This window comes from Rissa tridactyla, chromosome 1 (genome assembly GCF_028500815.1).
Source record: "Rissa tridactyla isolate bRisTri1 chromosome 1, bRisTri1.patW.cur.20221130, whole genome shotgun sequence".
Classification (NCBI taxonomy): Eukaryota; Metazoa; Chordata; class Aves; order Charadriiformes; family Laridae; genus Rissa; species Rissa tridactyla.
Window position 1 is genome coordinate 208054454 of NC_071466.1, and position 17662 is coordinate 208072115.

Sequence of the window (17662 nt, forward strand, 5' to 3'; positions counted from 1 at the left end):
AATAAATCTACATTTCTTTCACCTAGAACAAAGTGTTTAAGTTGATATTTTGGGGTTTGGAGTTAATAAGAATTTATTAACAACCTCCTTTCAGGTAGCTGTAGAGAGTGATAAGGTCTCCCCTCAGCCTCCTTTTCTCCAGGCTGAACAACCCCAGCTCCCTCAGCTGCTCCTCATGAGACTTGTACTCCAGACCCCTCACCAGCTTCTTTGCCCTTCTCTGGACACGCTTCAGAACCTCAATATCTTTCTTGTAGTGAGGGGCTCAAAACAGTAGTGAACACAGTACTCAAGGTGAGGCCTCACCAGTGCCGAGTTCAGGGGGACAGTCACTTCCCTAGTCCTGCTGGTCACGCTATTCCTGATACAAGCCAGGATGCTGTTGGCCTTCTTGGCCACCTGGACACTCTGCTGGCTCATATTCAGCCAGCAGTCAACCAACACCCCCAGGTCCTTTTCTGCCGGGCAGCTCTCCAGCCACTCCTCCCCAAGCCTGTAGTGCTCCATGGGGTTGTTGTGACCCAAGTGCAGGACCCAGCACTTGGCCTTGCTGAACCTCATACCATTGGCCCATGGATCCAGCCTGTCCAGATCCCTCTGTAGAGCGTTCCTACCCTCAAGCAGATCAACACTCCCACCCAACTTGGCGTTTTCTGCAAAATTACTGAGGGTGCACTTGATCCCCTTGTCCAGATCATTGATAAAGATACTAAAGAAAACTGGCCCCAGTACTGAGCCCTAGAGAACACCACTTGTGACTGGATGATCTTTTGTGTATCACCATATCTCTAGATGATCCTCATATCATTTAGAAAAAGGAAAAATGAGATTATTTTAAAATTAGACAAGACCTAATGAACCATCTGACTTTTAACACAGTACATAAACCTAATAAATCATCAAGCTTTTCACCAGAGGTATGCAAGGAAGAATAAGTGGGAAAAACCTAAGCAGTAAAATGAAGAATTTAATATTTGAATTGAATAAAGATATATAAAATTGATATATACATATAAAAATAAATAAAGATGAGATCTCAGACCTTCTATGAAATCCTCCTAAATGAAAGTCATGTATGCAATTTTCAAAGATCTAACTGGATGATCATAACAATGACTGTTCTAATGTATTATGTTTTACTTTTAGTGTCAAGGTGTCTACATCAAACATAAACATAAAGCAACATACATGAAAACAGTACAGCAACTAATACCAACTTTGCAGTGGATAAATCCTTCATAAAAGTTAAGCCTGTGTATATGCTTTTGTGAATAATCTTAAGAACAAATAACAGAGGGTGACAATATACCGCCTTCTTAAGCAGTGTCACCTCTGGTTTGAGGCTTTGGTTGGACTGTAGGAAAACCGAGCAAACTTAAAAAAAAAAAAAAAAAGGAAAAAACATTAAAAAAAAGACCAAACTTCTGAGTTCACTTCTCTGGCTTGAAGAATGCCTTGAAGTAGTAGTACAACCATTTCTTTCCTATTTTTAGCATACGATTCCTTTTCTGTTAGAGAAATAAGAAGTCAGAACGCAATGTCTCCCACAATTCCAATATGCAAGTCATCTGAACACATGAAAACATAGGTTATACAAAAGTAATCGCAATACTGAAAGGATCGAATACAGACTTTTAAATTAGAAGTGTACAACACCGAATAGCACTTTCTACAAGATGTAGAGATGCCATGTTCTGTTATGTACATTTCTGTGAGCGTTGCCTTCCTCTGAGGATGAATGCAGCATGACCAAAAAATCCTCTTAGGTTCTGCAGTCATATATCTGATGTGTGCCTCTAAAATTCATTCAAAGAAGAAAGGTCCATACATGTTGTAAATTACAAACTACTGGAAAAATCTACTGTAGAAAATATGCAAAGATTTCTAGTCCTTTTTTGACAGAAATCCCAACCTTGGGGCCTCAGGAGAATAACACTGAACCTTAGCTAATAAAATACCTTAAGGCTAAGGAAGGCTTACACTAAGATACACTATTTCTGGTCAACTGGGAGCAAATGAAGGAAAGAGTTTGGAAAGCTGTGTAAGTCAGCAGATAGTGGGGGTCCTGACTCTCCAACAGTGAAAGCTGGCACAGCTCCACTGAACAGAGTAATCAATTTCCAGCAGTTTAGGATTACAATCTTCTTTTTTTTTTAAACCGGTGAACCTAACGACGAGATTTCAGCTCTCTAATGTCATTACAGAAAAGCTTATTTCCTTTAATAATAATAATAAAAACATTAGTTTCTTTTTTTCATTGCAATTTAGACTAAAGAAAATGGTCTAATCCACTCTTAAAAACTTTAACAAAGGAAATGCCATTGTGAAGAAAAGCTGCTCTCTTCTACTTGGAGAGAGGTCTAGTTAGACTGACAGCAAACGATGAAGCAATAAGCGGTATTCAAAGAGATTTCTGATAGTGATATTTCAGGTCTTTCTCCCAGCAGACTGGCTACAACACATCTGAAGAAGTTGAAAATTGTCTCCAAAATCATTCCAGTTACTCACCACGCAGGCTGTCTCTTGTCATTAAGAGTATGTCAATGTTCCCATCCTAAATCCTTAGAATCAAAGCTCAACAGTTCAACAGCTTAATAAAAAACAAAAAAGCCTTGCTCAAGTGTAGAGCATGACATCCAAGGTATCAGCCTGAAAATGGAAAGTGGTCCATACCGCCTTCCGCCTCCCCCAATCTATTTTATTTTGCCTTCAGCTCTCTTGAAAACCAGGAATTTGCACTTTAAATTCCAGGCAAGTATTAGATTAAAATGCCATGAAACACCCCCCCCCCCCCCCCCCCCCCACCCACACCCCCCCCCCGCCCCCTGCCAACTATTTTAAAGAACTGTTTAAAAACTCTATTATATAGAAATGAAAGTTTTAAATCTGGTAGTCAAGTTTGAAGTGTAGTAACTATAGGTAGTACTAAAAGTTTTAGATCATGTCCTGAAAGATCTCAGCTGCTGAAAAGCAAGCATCACCTTCGTTTGAAAACCCTTACAATCCTACCTTCTTCCTAACAATCCTCTGACCTGCACATCGCATATGTTGTCTCTGTATGCATAAATTATATGCATTTTAAGTTCCTTCATAGGTTGTTCCCTCTGTTGTATTATTTATTATGGGAAAAAATTGCTTTACTACCCATGAAGTTGCTAATGTAGAGCTTTAAAGCAACACCTCTGCAGCAGGTCAGACGTACGGCTGTAATCTTCTGTCGTCAGGCATCAATTAACACGAGCAACCCAAATGTCTGCTGTGTGGAAAAAGGAACTTCCCCCTACCTCCTCTGTATCATTTTATCTCATACCACAAGATAAAATCTCTGAACCACCAATTATTTCAAGAGAATTTGCCAGTCAAATAGAAGATGCGTTACACAATCCAGAAAAATATATTGAAAAAGAGAATTCTGCTACACAGAATGTTGTTTAAATGACTTTTGCCCTTCACTCAAATGTATAGAGAGCAACAAATCTAGGACTTTCATTATACTTTACGAGAAAACAGTAAGCCGAATGTATTATTTCACAATATATTTTAAGTCTCTTCACAGCTTAACATTCAAGTATCTCATATCTGGCATTAAAAATAGTTTACTTACGGTTTTGTTAACAATGCAAATTTTGAGGAAAGAACAGATACTCACTGAAACTACATTCACGAAGTCATCGTCAGACAAGGTCTCTAACATCTCAATGACTGAGGTGCGGATCAGCTTCAATGTCAATCCACTGACACTCCCACTCCTATCAGAAATCCACAAGATGATAGAAGAGTTGAATTTAACAAATTTAATTTAAAACGTACAAAGAAAATACAGCGCACCAGCCAGCACCCTCATGAACTTTCACACTAAAATTGTCAATAATTCTCCTGAATTCTCCAACTCATCATTAGTGTTATTACATTATCATAATAAACATTATCATAATAAACAATTAAGTCCAAAACTGGCATTCAAAGCTCCAGACTTGTGGCTCAGATGAAGTCATAATGGTACATCATTTCCTCATTTTCACTTCAAGAAATCCAAGAGAGTTTACCACCTTCAGCCAATGAATTACGTAAATATTTTATACTCTTATACACAGATTTACAGCTTTAGATTTTCAGATACTCAAATGACAGCTTGTTTGAATCAAGGCAAAACCTAAGCTGAAGTGAAGAAATAACAAATGTTGATAAAGCTCACTGCTGGTATGAAACCGCGTCACCATATTTAAAAGCATTAAATGCAAATTCTCTTAAGGAGAATTTTTTCAGCTTAAAGCAACCTGTTTGACACATCAGGTTCAATGCTTCCTTCAGTCCCTCAACATTAGCTAAACAAATAAAGCCTTGCCAAGGCAAAGAGAGCGTTTTCATTAATTTCTTTCCTCACTTTCTATTAATGTTTTATAGTAACCAAACTTGGCAGTTTTTAAATATCTATGGTAAAACATGCAAAGTCTGCATACATTCTCATTTTCAGGCTCGTGAAATCATGATTAAATCTACTGTAATGTTTGTATTTTACATCAAATCTTGGCAGGCACATGAGAAATGTTCGATTGTTTACTTCAGTAATTATAAGCTGAAAGCAGAATATTAAAGTGATTAAAAAACACTTCCTTATGTCCAGTTTAAATAACTTTCAGGTTTGGTTCATGTTTTTTGGAACTATTTTTTCCTGTGTATTTATTTTGGTCATATCAAGATTTTTGATCATTCCATATAAGGATTTCTTAATCCTTTCCCTTTCTCAGCATACAGATTTCTTCAATACATCTAAGTACTTTTATCCCTCTAATGTCAATATCCAGATATTAAACACTTACGCATCAACTAAAATAAGCATGTCTTTGGGAGAAGCAGCTCCTTGGATATACCTGAAATAAATAAAGGGTATGAATGACACAAATCTCAAAACATGATTGTTGCATGTGATGGAAGACACTCTGTGATAAATCTGGCTGAACCAAAAAATTCCTCCTGTTTTAGATAGTAGAAAATCAAGCGCTATCATGTTCTCTCTTGCTGTGTCTCCTAAGTGAACCAAACTCCAAACTGCATTAGGAAAGCCTGAAAGTAGGATACACTGATCAAAAATCACTATTTTCAGATGTTGATAACGGAAAAACATGGATGCTATTTCAGAGCTGAAGATCTTGAATGCAGAGAAATTATTACATCAGGCCAGCTTAGGGAAAAATACCTTGTTCTTTGAAAGAATATATTTCAACTAGTATGAATTCAAGTATCAATATGCATTATGCCTTGAGATGCTTAGGGAAAAAAAAATCTTGAGAAACAATCCTACTGTTCTCAGCCTTGTACCAGTCTAGGGATTTTTTTTTCTGGTCTAAACCACTTAGACATATTTGTAAACACTTGCAAAAATCTGTAAGAATGCCTCTGAATTACATTTGATTTTGGCACAAAAACCAATTTTTTTTTATTTGCTTTATTCCTATTTGATAGTTATCCTCCTACAAAAAGGTCCATGTAATGCAAAAGTAAGACACACTATAGTGCATATTCCGTAACAAACAGTATGATTTGAATTTTTTTATTCAGAAGAAGTAAAAGATTTTATAAGAAGAAAATAATAATATCTAAAAGTAAGGACTATTAGACATAAATAATAAGGAAAATTTGCCTGGAGTAAGATATATATGTACGTCAGTCCTTTAAAGAAAGCATAGCTTACCACGGTCTTCTTCGAACATCATACAGATCTATTTTATTTGGAGTTCGACTTTTATCTACCCACGGGGAAGCTAAAAAGGGAAAGAAAAAAAAAAAAAACACCTTTATCTTAAGTATTTTAAATGCAACAGTATAATGAATCAATATCACAGACTTTGCACAATATAAATATCAACTTTTGGTATCAATAAATATATCTGTATTTGTGTAATCTGTTTTTGAAATACATATAGAATCATAGAATCATAGAATTGCTGAGGTTGGAAGGGACCTTTAAGACCATCAAGTCCAACCATTAACCTACCCTGACAAAAACCACTTCTAAACCATGTCCCTAAGTGCCCCATCTACCCTTTTTTTAAACACCTCCAGGGATGGTGAATCCACCACCTCCCTGGGCAGCCTATTCCAATGTTTAATAACACTTTCAGTGAAAAAATGTTTCCTAATATCCAATCTAAACCTCCCCTGACATAACTTGAACCCATTTCTTCTTGTCCTATCACTTGTCACCAGGGAGAAGAGGTCAGCCCCCATCCCTCTACAGCCTCCTTTCAGGTAGTTGTAGAGGGTGATGAGGTCTCCCCTCAGCCTCCTCTTCTCCAAGCTAAACAACCCCAGCTCCCTCAGTCGTTCTTCATAAGGTTTGTCCTCCAGACCCCTCACCAGCTTTGTAGCCCTTCTCTGGACACACTCCAACACCTCAATGTCCTTCTTGTAGTGAGGGGCTTGAGTGTATGATATATAGGAGTATATATAAGAGATATCTCTTATATATACTCCTATGTATAAGAGCACATAGTATAATACAATAAAACTATATATATATAAAGACCTTAAAAGATCAAAATGTGTTGAAGAAATAGTTACTGACTATAATTGACTACTGACTTAAACAGAACCAGAATTTCAACCAAACTACTTCAGAATATGAAAAAACTTCATTTTTTACAAGAAAGTACTTAATTTTGAAAACATTCATGAGTTAATTAATATTGTATACAATGGCACTGTGCTGATCTAAAGCTCAGCTACACGTCTAAAAAATTATTCACTGACATGAAAGTATCGTATTTTCTGAAAATAAAATGAGATGGAAATATTCATGCTTTTGTGAAGAAAATGCTAAGATTAATAACCTTTTGCAAGCATTTAATCTAAGCTTTACCATCATTTTAAACAAGGGTAGGCATCTTTTCCTCACTGAAAAACAAAATGAGCCTTTCAAAACCATTTGACAGCTTAACGAACACAAATAAAAATGTGAAAAGTTACATGCAATGAAATAATGTTCTGCAATTTGCTCTCTCGCTGTGTGCCAATAGCATTGAGAGCAGTGTTTCCTGACTTTAATCATTTTTCTATCTAGGAAATAAAGAAAGATATAGGCAGCTCCAGGATTTTTCCTGGAAAAGCATTCATCTAAGACAAATGGGAAGAACTATAGTATCTCTATCCATGAATATAAAAGAAGCCTATTTCTGATATTACTGAATAAACCCTTTCCTAAGTGACCATAACCTGAGTTTGCACATCAGTTACTAGAACATTTAAACAGAACATAACCCACGGGACATTTATCAGCTGCACAAAACATTGCATATTGTTGCACACCAGAAGAACCTCAAACTCTACACCAGGATTGTCTATCACCTGACAGGTCCTTTGTGATCTGAAGGGATAAGGGGCATTGAAATTTCCAGAAATGAGAAAACAGAATTTTTGAGACTGGTATATGTCAAATTTGTAACTTAATTATCATTACTTTGGGATGGATGGGTTAAATTCACCAGTATTTTACGAGCCTGAAGCCATCTGAAGCCATGGTTAGCACGTGTTTGATCACAGACTTTTTGTGTCCATCCAGACTAACCCATCCATTAGAATTCCATCTGAAACTCCATCCTTGAAATACATTCCGTGAGACTCGCAAAATCTGTATCCAATGTACTCATTTCAGTTTGTATTATGAGTACTTTAGGTAAAATAGAAAATATAAATAATCAAGGTACTGACCAACACTGCTATATCTTTGCCCAAACTTTCAGTCTTTCCACTAACATCCAATAAAAAGCCTATGCCCTATCAAATCCGGTGCTCTTAATCAACCCATATCTTGGACAGTCTTCATAAATAGAGAATTATCTGAATGTATGCATATATATTTATTTCAAAACAACAGATAAAATATAATTTACACTGCCGGTGTGACAATAACTCTTAGCAATCTCCAGTAAGAAGTGAAATAAAACTTTTTTTAAGGTTTTTTTTTTCATATAAAAGATAAGTTCAGCTCCTTAACTGCATTCTCCAAAGCAACCAGATGGTGATTCAAAGCAAGTTCGAACACAGGAGCTGAAGAGTGCTTCTAACATCATTGTATGCTCCTATAACAGCAGATACTGACATAAGTATTAATTTAAAATAGAATCAATTTTCTAAAGGCTCACGAAATAACAGACTAGCTCCTTAGCTAACATAAACTATCTACTGAAAACTGTCACTTGAATATTTAGCTACAATTATCTGATACCATAACCTTCAAGACGATAGTGTAACTTCCTATTTTGAACTGAAATCTAACTTTTCTAAATTCTGAACTAAAATTTACAGAAATATGGGTTAAGATTCCATTTTGTCTGTGTAACAAAACACAATACAAGAAATAATACAGCTACATTTTTCTGCAAAATCTGAGAGCTACAAATCTATGTTGACGTGATACCACCTGACAAGTCAGCACGTAATTTCCTCAAGATCAACACTAGTTGCCTAGACAGAGCACACTTCAGAATCGCGTCCTTTAGATCAAATATAGTGTGGCAAATCTTCTGGAAATATGAAGTGGGAAAATTAATACTAACCTAAACCTGTGAGGAAACACCAAAGAATAAAATTTGAAATGCCTGAAACTTTCCTAATATTTCCAAAACCACCAAAGGTTCTGTATAAAAAAAGCTGAGTTGTTGATTTTTTTTTAACTGGAATACAAGCCAGAACAATGGGGTTTTTTACCTTTTTTTTCCCCCTTTCTTTCTCTTTATGGAAAGAATGCTCAAAACTTCTGATTGAAGCAGCATAAAATAAAGAACAAATCTTTCTAAATCACTCTTCAAAGGAGGTCCTTCCATTAAGCAACTAAACCTTGCATTCAGTTCTACTACAGTTTTTCAGTAATTTCCTGGATCACAACAAAGTTCAAACTGTCCTTTTCCGGCTACATCTACATTAGTAAGTTAAAAAGCCCAACGGAAAGGAAGACGTTCACCAGAACTAGAATATGAACTATTACAATGGTCCAGTTATACCTTTAGCCCACAAAAGACACTGTGAATAAACCACTCAGCACATTACTTACAGCCTATCTGATCCTTTTGGAGATTACTGTGAATGGGAACACTTACAGTTTTTCATTTTGGGAGACAGACTGAGTAGTGAATGGAACAATGAAATTCTACTTTCCTTGCACTAGCTTGGCCCTTTCAGCATGCATGGGCCTGGAAAGACTGTCAGCAGCTTCAGAGAGATCTGGAGGTCTTTAAAAATTATTTCTCACCATGCTGTTAAACCAGTATTTTGTGTGCCACAAGTCAGTAAGTTTCTTTTTCCTAATTAATATATTCCTTTCTCTTGAGACAAGCATAACAAGCACCTACATGCTTAAGTTTCCACGTGAGGAAATTTTTCCGGATATGTGCTGTGACTGCAAAATTATTCTTTAGATATTAATAGGTGCTGGATCATACAAACACTAATTAAGAAATATAACGTTTACTCAGAAAACTACTTCTATTGATCTTTATGATGTTTTCTCCAGCAGTTTACATACCCTACTAGTAAGTCTCTGCATGGCTAAACATAAATAAAGACTCCAACCTTAGTATCAAAAATTTCATTCACACCAAGGAAGCGCTGAATTCCCTCTCCAACCTCAAGAATTAACATGACTAAATTACTCATTCATCCTAAACTCTCACTGGATTAACACTTTTAATTTTAGATGGCTTTGCACGGTCTCAAATCTATTCACTGGTTTTGGTAATGTTCTGAGTATTTAAGGACCTTATTGAAATTGCTGTTACTAGGAAACTGAAATTCCCTTAGGACTTCTGACCTCCAATGATCTAATTTTAATTTACCCTGATTCCAACTTTTAAAAAATCATTTTTTAAAAGATGATAAATGCTTTCTATGCAAAAATAAGTAATTATGTGTTTATAATTATGCAGGAAATAATTAGGAGGGATGGAGACCACTGAAAAAGACATGCATTGCCTTGATCCATATACAGAACACACTATAAAGCCGTTTGAGGAAACTGGCTTACGCCTTACTGACAAAGCCGGTATATGGGCTAAGATGAAATGAAATACACAAAAAGATGATCACGTGTTTTCTTAAAAAACTAAAATTGAAGATCAAGGATTTTGAGATTGAGTTTTATTTATATAACTTATCGTTTAAAACATGCATTTAAATCAGATGCCTTGGAACCTAGATCACCCAACATCTTGAAGAAGTCAGCCTCACCGTGTTTCATTGTTGCATACTAATATCTTTAAACTATGTCAACACTACACACTTCTCTGTTGCATACATTAGGCTTTAGTCATGTTCTCCTTTGATGATTTTCTTGTCTGGCATATGGTTAGATTTGATATTTCATAAATTATTCATTGGATTTGATATCCCTCCCACTTCTGCTGTTTGCATTATGGAGATACAGGCCTGGCTAGGTTTCAAGCAAGAGTAGGGCATGCTCTTTTGTTATTTCTGCACATGTAGAGTGGAAATCCTCAGTTTTGTTGATTACATGCAGAACCAATTCATGCAGTGGAGAGGCTATCACACAGTAAAGGTTAAATGAAAGTATTCCTCAGGAAAAGGAGAACTTGTCTACACCTGTCCATTTTTAATTCATGAGATGATTCCAGAGGCATAGGTGAGTGTCATGGGGGAGGCCTTCCTGGAAGTCCTGCTGAATGAGACTTCAGTTACATCTGCCCCGCTCTACTGGTGAGGTACGTGTGTGCATGGAACAGAGAGGCACGGATGAATTATTAAAAGCTTTACATCCCTGTAACACATCTGGGGAAAGAGGCTAAAAGCTGATAGTAAAACAGGTAACAAATGCCAATTATCAAATCCCAGACAGCATCGTCTTATTCTGACTCAAACTTCATTACCTTCCCATCTCAGAGGGTTAACATTTACTGGGTTAGGCAAACAAGTATTTGTTAAAGTTGATTTTTATCTCGATGTCCCTCAAGAAAACATTCATGTGGATATTCAAAACATCCATAAATACAGGCTACTCAGTTCCCTGTGCCAGATCAAATGAAGTCTGGAGCCAAGTTTGAGGTGCAACATGCAGCTTATACTTGGCCCTTAGATTCATTTCACATTTTCTCTCATATTTTAGTGAACGTACGTGAACAAACCTGCATTCAGGTATGTGATAGCTCACACTAGTTGGGAAATGTCCCACATGCAGAAGTCATGTGAATTTTGGTGTAGCAGCACCACCTTTGCAGAATTACTTAGTTATTTTTCAGTATTTTTCAGTAAAAGAGGAAAAGCATTCTTCAGTAAAAGGTGAAAAGTGCCAAGACATGATAGCTAAAAACAATATAAAGCATTAATCATCACAAAATTTTTTGTACCACTATACTTAGGACTCAAGATATTTATATCATAATGATGTCTTGGATTAACAATTGATTAGTACTATCCCGCCAAGACAGATATTGTACCTGACCAACTCTGTTCTACCACAACTGAGACTGAATGCAGCCACTTCTTAGCTATTCAGGACTGAATGCAGCTACTTCTTAGCTATTTTACTCCGGTAAGGACTTTAAATTGCCAAGAGCTCAAATTATCTTCAGATAAAATCTGTCTAACATAGACAGCTGTGTGCAATGTCCTCTATAACTTTTATAGCACCATCAAAAAAGAGAGGATAATCATCTCACGGAGGTTTTTTTTTCAGAATGTATTACCCAAGTGGTTATGGGCAATACTGAGCTCAGTTTCATCCCAGATCAGTTCAGCAATGAGCTTTTTATGGGACCAGTCCATAAGGAAACAAATATATTGCTTTATTGGTCCCAATATACCAAAAGAAACAAAAGCTATTTGGACATTTAACACGTAGTGCAGTCTGCACTTAAAATTAATCCCTCATATGGCTCTGTGTTATCTTAGTTTAGAGGTAAATATTTCTGCTTCCGCACGTATAAACTGAATTGCGTCCTCAATGAATGTGTTGCTCACATTGGTTTCACCTGGACTAGCTGCCATGCAAAGGGGGCTGGAGTGTCAGGGCTTGGGGAGAAGAGCTGCAGAAGCAACAAGATGGTTTTGGGTTGTTCTTTTTTTGTTATTGTTTTTCTTTTTCTGCTATAAGAGCAAATTCTGGATATTTCAATTGGTATCGTAGAAACACAGAGACGATATAAACTTTGGCACGCAGGTATGGTGGCCTCCTGGCTGCAACCTCATTAACTCACTAGAAATAACACATTATCCTGTAACTGGGTGGATCTGCCTGCACAACTACAACATTCAGCACATCAGTTTTGGAAAATGAGCCACAATTAAACATATTGTAAGGTTTTCCGTATCATGAGTACAATTAGATCCAAATCTTGTCGGCCCATGTCCTTATCTCCCAGATGTCAACAAAAAAAAATTGAACAATTCTCAAAAAGACTTATTTCAATGTAAAAAGTAGAACTATTCGACTTACACACTAATTGCACTAATTGATCACTTATAAGCTGCATTACTTGGGAAGGTGTTTGGGGTTTTGTTTTGTTTTGTTACTTTAAAGGCTCCTTTAAAAGTTGAGTTACTAAAAGGAACTGACAGCTATAAAATATAAAACCTTTTACAAAAAAAAAAAAAAAAAGGTGTAGTTCTCAGTTTTTCAAGGCCTTTGATTCATTTTGTATGGATTTTTTAGGCTTTCTGGTCTCTTAGTATCTGCTTCAGTAATGACTTTCTTTGGAGAGTTCAATAACATGGCCGCAACACAATTGCTTGCCCTTAACAGTTAACAGAAGAGCAGCTGTGCACAGCAAGTCCTTCGTTTGGAGAGGTACCATTTTATTTTATTAGAAATTGATTTTTGAAGCCCTTTCATTATTAATTTGTTTAAGCAGGGAATGCTCCAGTAGCTGAGTGAGACCTGCCTCGCTGACATCTGGAAATGGGTTCAAGATTTTTTTAAATTTTTTTTTTTTAAGTGAAGGGGAAGAGAGAATACTACCTCTTCTCTATCCATATGTTTAATCTAAGAATTGTAAGACTTTAGGGACAAAATTACTTTTCTGGATAATCAGTGCTGCAGCATTATCTTTTTTTTTTTTTTTTTAATCATCTGTGAATTTCTTCATTTACACCTTAGGAATATCCTAGTAAAATACTGGCATAAGCAATGTAAGGGGGCTTTTCTCTAATTAATTAAAGTTCCCTTCATATTATACTTATTTATTATATAGATAAACAAAGTAAGGTTAAATACAAGGCAAATCTACTGTAAAAAAGGGAAAGAATAAAACAGTTCTTATAGCTGTACTTTACAGCACTGATATTACAAAGATCCTGAGGAGATTAACACACCTGCTAATGTTTAAACAATGCTATGAATTTAAGTATGAGTTAATGAATATAATAGCATGCTGAATCTTAAAAAAACTTCATGTTAGACATATTCCTGGCTTGAATCCCTGCCCTTCAGAGGATCACTGAGGAAGTCATTTTATCTCTCTATACCTGTTTCTTCTATCTGCAAAATGAGGACGGTGATAATTTTATTAATTTTAAACCAGAAGACGTTTTATTACTTTTAAACCAGAAGATGTTTTGGGGATGAAAATTAAGTTGCATGTTATATGCCATTCAGTATAGATATGCCCTGCAGTACAGCATAAAATAATCTAGAGGCGTTTGAGAACACAAAGCCTCCTAGAACAGGACTGGAGAACCTTGTAGTATAGAAGAAACAAAACAGGGCCCCGTGTTGTCCATCGGGAAAGGCTGCCGGCACGTGTCGTCCCTTCTGCCACACCGTGGGGCTGTCTGAGGGATGCTAATAAAACTCTGATTTGTTCTGTTTATTAGTACAGATATACCTTTAAAGCTGAGGGAGAAGACGAGCTTAAGAAACACCTGTACGCGTGACTAAGACATGTTCAGATGTGCTGAAAGTAAGAATTCAGATTATGTAGGAATTAAATTCCAACACTGCAATCTTGTTTGGTATCTACTCTTTTAGCTAAGAAGGACTTCAACTTCACAGATACTTTGCAACTTGAATTCAGTCCTTCTTCAGTAAATAGAGTCTTATCTCCATAAATAACAGGACTGCTAACATCTCAAAATGCTACTTCATGTCTAGTACACCTGGAAGTCCGGCAAAGAATTGGTCTCCTTAGGAAATACTATTTCTCTTCATGAGTGTGAAGTTCCTAATGTTCACCTAACAAGTTGATATTGTAGCACTTTTAATGGCTTTCTCATAGTTATATGAGCCTGGGCGTAGCCAAAACCAAACCCTCCACTACCCATTTCCTTTCATCTCCCACCCTTATTTCACATGGATAAGGTCAAAAAAAGATGACAGATATATATGTCTAGCTTACGTGATAAGAGAAGGGCCACAGAGCTGCAGGCTGGAGGCTATTTTTTCCTCCATGGAAAACAAAACAAAACAAAACAAAACAACACAATACAACACAACACAACAGAGAGAAGTCACAGAGCTATGCGGCATTTTGGGATAGTAGATGTTGCCAGACATACCGCATTGGGAAAGCAAGTTTTAAATTTAATTTCCCAAAGGCTCTTGTTAAATCTCCAGATGAAAGTGGGAAGATTGGGAACAGCTGGGGTCAGGACACTATTTCTTTTTCAATTTTATTTTTGTTATGAATTGCCTCAACTTTTCGGATCTTGATCGAGTGTGGCACATTCCCACCTTCAGCACCCTGCAGACCAAATGCTGTCACACCAAGTCTAGGTTGTACATTTCTCAATAAAAGCTGCTGAAACTATCCATGTATCATTATGCCAATGTTATTGCTATATGAACCCCGCTAACTGGAATCTGAAGCTATCCATATTAGTGCTACCCTTTCTAGTCTTACATTTGGCAAATATTATTTAGTACACTTCCCTGAGAGAGCAGAGTCGGTGTTGCTGATCAAACTGTTTTTTTACTAAACATTCATCTAAATCAAGAGTGTGTTTTCATTTGAGTAATCCTTTGTAGCCAAACTTTCTTAAGCATATTTATCGCTGTAACCAGAAAGCCTCCTATATCATATTTAACTGCAAATAAAGGTCTGCTGTCTGCAGTCCCAAACATAATGCATCCTTTACTAAGAATCTTAGCCTTACCAAAAAAAACCAAGAGAGGTGGTATCTGGCAAAAAGTACATAAATACAAAGTGTTTTTTAAATGTGTTTAATTAGTAATTCCTACAGTGAAAATACTATGCTTCCCATTGCAGTATTTTAATGAAACATTGACTAACAATTATAATCCTCATTACCTCTATAATTAAGAAGGATTTCAATATTAAAAGAGGAACTGGTTGGTTTGTACCTACACTTCCAAGTAGTCTGCCAAAAAATTAATATTAAATTTTAAAGTGTTCTTTTAGCTGCTTTCTAAGACCTAGCAGTAAAATTAGCTGGGTAGATGCCTCACAAAATGTAAGTAACTTAATATCTGCCAAGCCATATTAAACTACTTTAATTAAATTAATTTATTTTTGTGTAACAGATTTGTCCAATTCTCTGTGGTTAATTATGAATTAAATCTGCAGTATGATCTATATTAAAGTAAAGTACCTTTCTGTCTACATGGAGTCAATGAAGCTCTACATGTGCAAGCCCACAGCAGGAATGCATTCAAGATTAAAAAAAAAAAAAAAAAAGAAAAGAAAAAAGTTTAATTTTTCAAACTCCTGCCACCATAGAAAAATATTTTTGGAAACATTATTATAAAAAAAACAAACCAAACAACAGCACAAAAAAAAAACCCCAAACAAACAACAAACAAACAACCATTGTGGTTGGTTGAGGTGGTCCTGCTTGAGCAGGAGGGTTGGTGCACGTGACTTCCAAAGTTTCCTTCCAACCCCAATCATTCTGTGATTCTGCGATTGTTGTCACTTATTCTTACCTTTTAAAAATGTCTCAGATATTCTGTATTAAATAGTCCATATCTGGTGAAAGAGATACATCCTTCCAGAATATTAATCTATTTCAAGTGTCTCTTTGGAGTATCTTATTCTCTCAGGATGACCATATGTCCCTTGTCTTTTAAAGCTGAAAGTTTTGGATATTAAAACAATATGCTGTGATATTTGTCATTTTATGTCTTTGCAAGTTTCAATTGGATTAAAGAAAAATTGGTAAATCCAATGGTCTTGCTAAAATGCTGTCAGATTACTGTTTTTAATTTGAATGAAAAACTATTGAAACCCTATGTCTGGCCTAGAATTAGGCAAGTTGTCATCTTAAAATGACATCTTAAAAGCTAATACTAGTTTCTAGAATTAGAAGTCTAAACTCAAAAATTAGGCAGGAAGATGTACATCTACAAGTACTACTGAGAAGGTGTTTCAACATTTGTAATGATTTGTGCTCTCTTGCCATCCCACAGAGTATCCAAATTTTAAACTTGGTGTCTCACAGTTTTCCCAATGAAACTCCTCTGATTTTGATTATTATTTCCACAAACCTGACTTTCAGAATTCCATAATATCAAATTTCAGGAGGGTTTGCTTAAAAAAACCCCACAAAATACATTTCAGCTTTCTTCAGTGGTAGTGGTGAAAACTGAGTCTTACTCTTGTGTTATACATAAATAATGGAAACCACTTCCATTGCGGGACAAAGGGTGGAAACTTCTATAATAAACCTGTGGATTTTGTAAAGAAACTAGAATTGAAAACATGCATTCAAGACAGCTGAGCCCTCAGACAAAAACAAAAAGGAAGGAAAAGAAATTATTTATATGCCCAGTCCTATCTTGCTTTCTGCAGAGAACTCAGCTGAAATTCTGTTTGCAAACTGAACACTAAGAAACAGGAAGGGTTTTCTCATACAAGTTATATGTGGGAGATATTCGGAAAAGCTGATTGTGATTTCCTGTTAAAAAGAAGAAAAGAAGCTGTTAACTAATTCCCCAAAATGTCACCATGTAAATTGAGATTCCTTTTTTTTTCCTGAGATGACTCAAGGTAAGCTCTGAGCACGCAGTGGACAGTAGTGCAGGAGAGTGGCCTCAAGGTCGCTGTGGCTGCGAGTCAGACAGGACCATACACAAACCAGTATCACGTCTAACAGCACGCAATATTCACTACATGCCTTTATGGGTCTGGCTTTTCTGGTCAGGCTTCTCAGCCTTTTTTAATTCACAGATTTCAACGCAGCTTGAATTTAATTTTAATGAATCTGATCTCATCCATCACATTGTATCTTCTTGCTACGGAAATTAAGTTTTGTACCAAAAGCTTACACAACGGAAATCCCTCCCCTATAGCTCCATGAGAATGCTTTGTTTACCTGCGTATCGGTCACAAAGGATTCTCTACGCACTGCTTGCGAGGCAAAGTCTGTGAGCAAAAATGGCCTCTGGTAAAGGTATGCTTGTGACATGAAGACAGTTTGGAATTACAGTTGGTTGTGAAAAAACTCATTTAAAACGTCTGAGCCGTGTGATTTCAACGACTTGACAATTTCACCAGTCAGTCTGTTAACTTGTTTTAGCAATTTTAACATATTTTAACTATTGTTAAGAATTATTAAATGACAAAATATTTAAATTAAATGCTCAGAAAATATCCAAAGTTTGGGCAACTGTATATTGTATATTGAAACTGTAGCATTTCACATTTTTTATGTGTTAATGTCTGTGTTAACGACAGGTGAAATGGACAATTGTAACCTGAAT

The 17662-nt window shown here is 36.2% G+C and overlaps 1 protein-coding gene across 4 annotated transcripts in view; it reads right to left on the reverse strand.

Annotated features, from left to right (window-relative positions):
• The window catches only part of CACNA2D1 (calcium voltage-gated channel auxiliary subunit alpha2delta 1), a 429793-nt gene that overhangs the window by 106406 nt on the left and 305725 nt on the right, over window positions 1-17662 (reverse strand). For all 4 annotated transcript variants that reach the window (XR_008465561.1, XM_054196028.1, XM_054196020.1 and 1 more), the window contains exons 8-10: window positions 5693-5762; window positions 4821-4871; window positions 3650-3749 (exon numbers count right to left, since the gene is read on the reverse strand). Coding sequence is in view for 3 of the 4 variants with exons in the window: in XM_054196028.1 (XP_054052003.1) it covers window positions 3650-3749; window positions 4821-4871; window positions 5693-5762 (221 nt within the window). In the remaining variant the exon portion in view is untranslated. The remainder of the gene's footprint in view (window positions 1-3649; window positions 3750-4820; window positions 4872-5692; window positions 5763-17662) is intronic.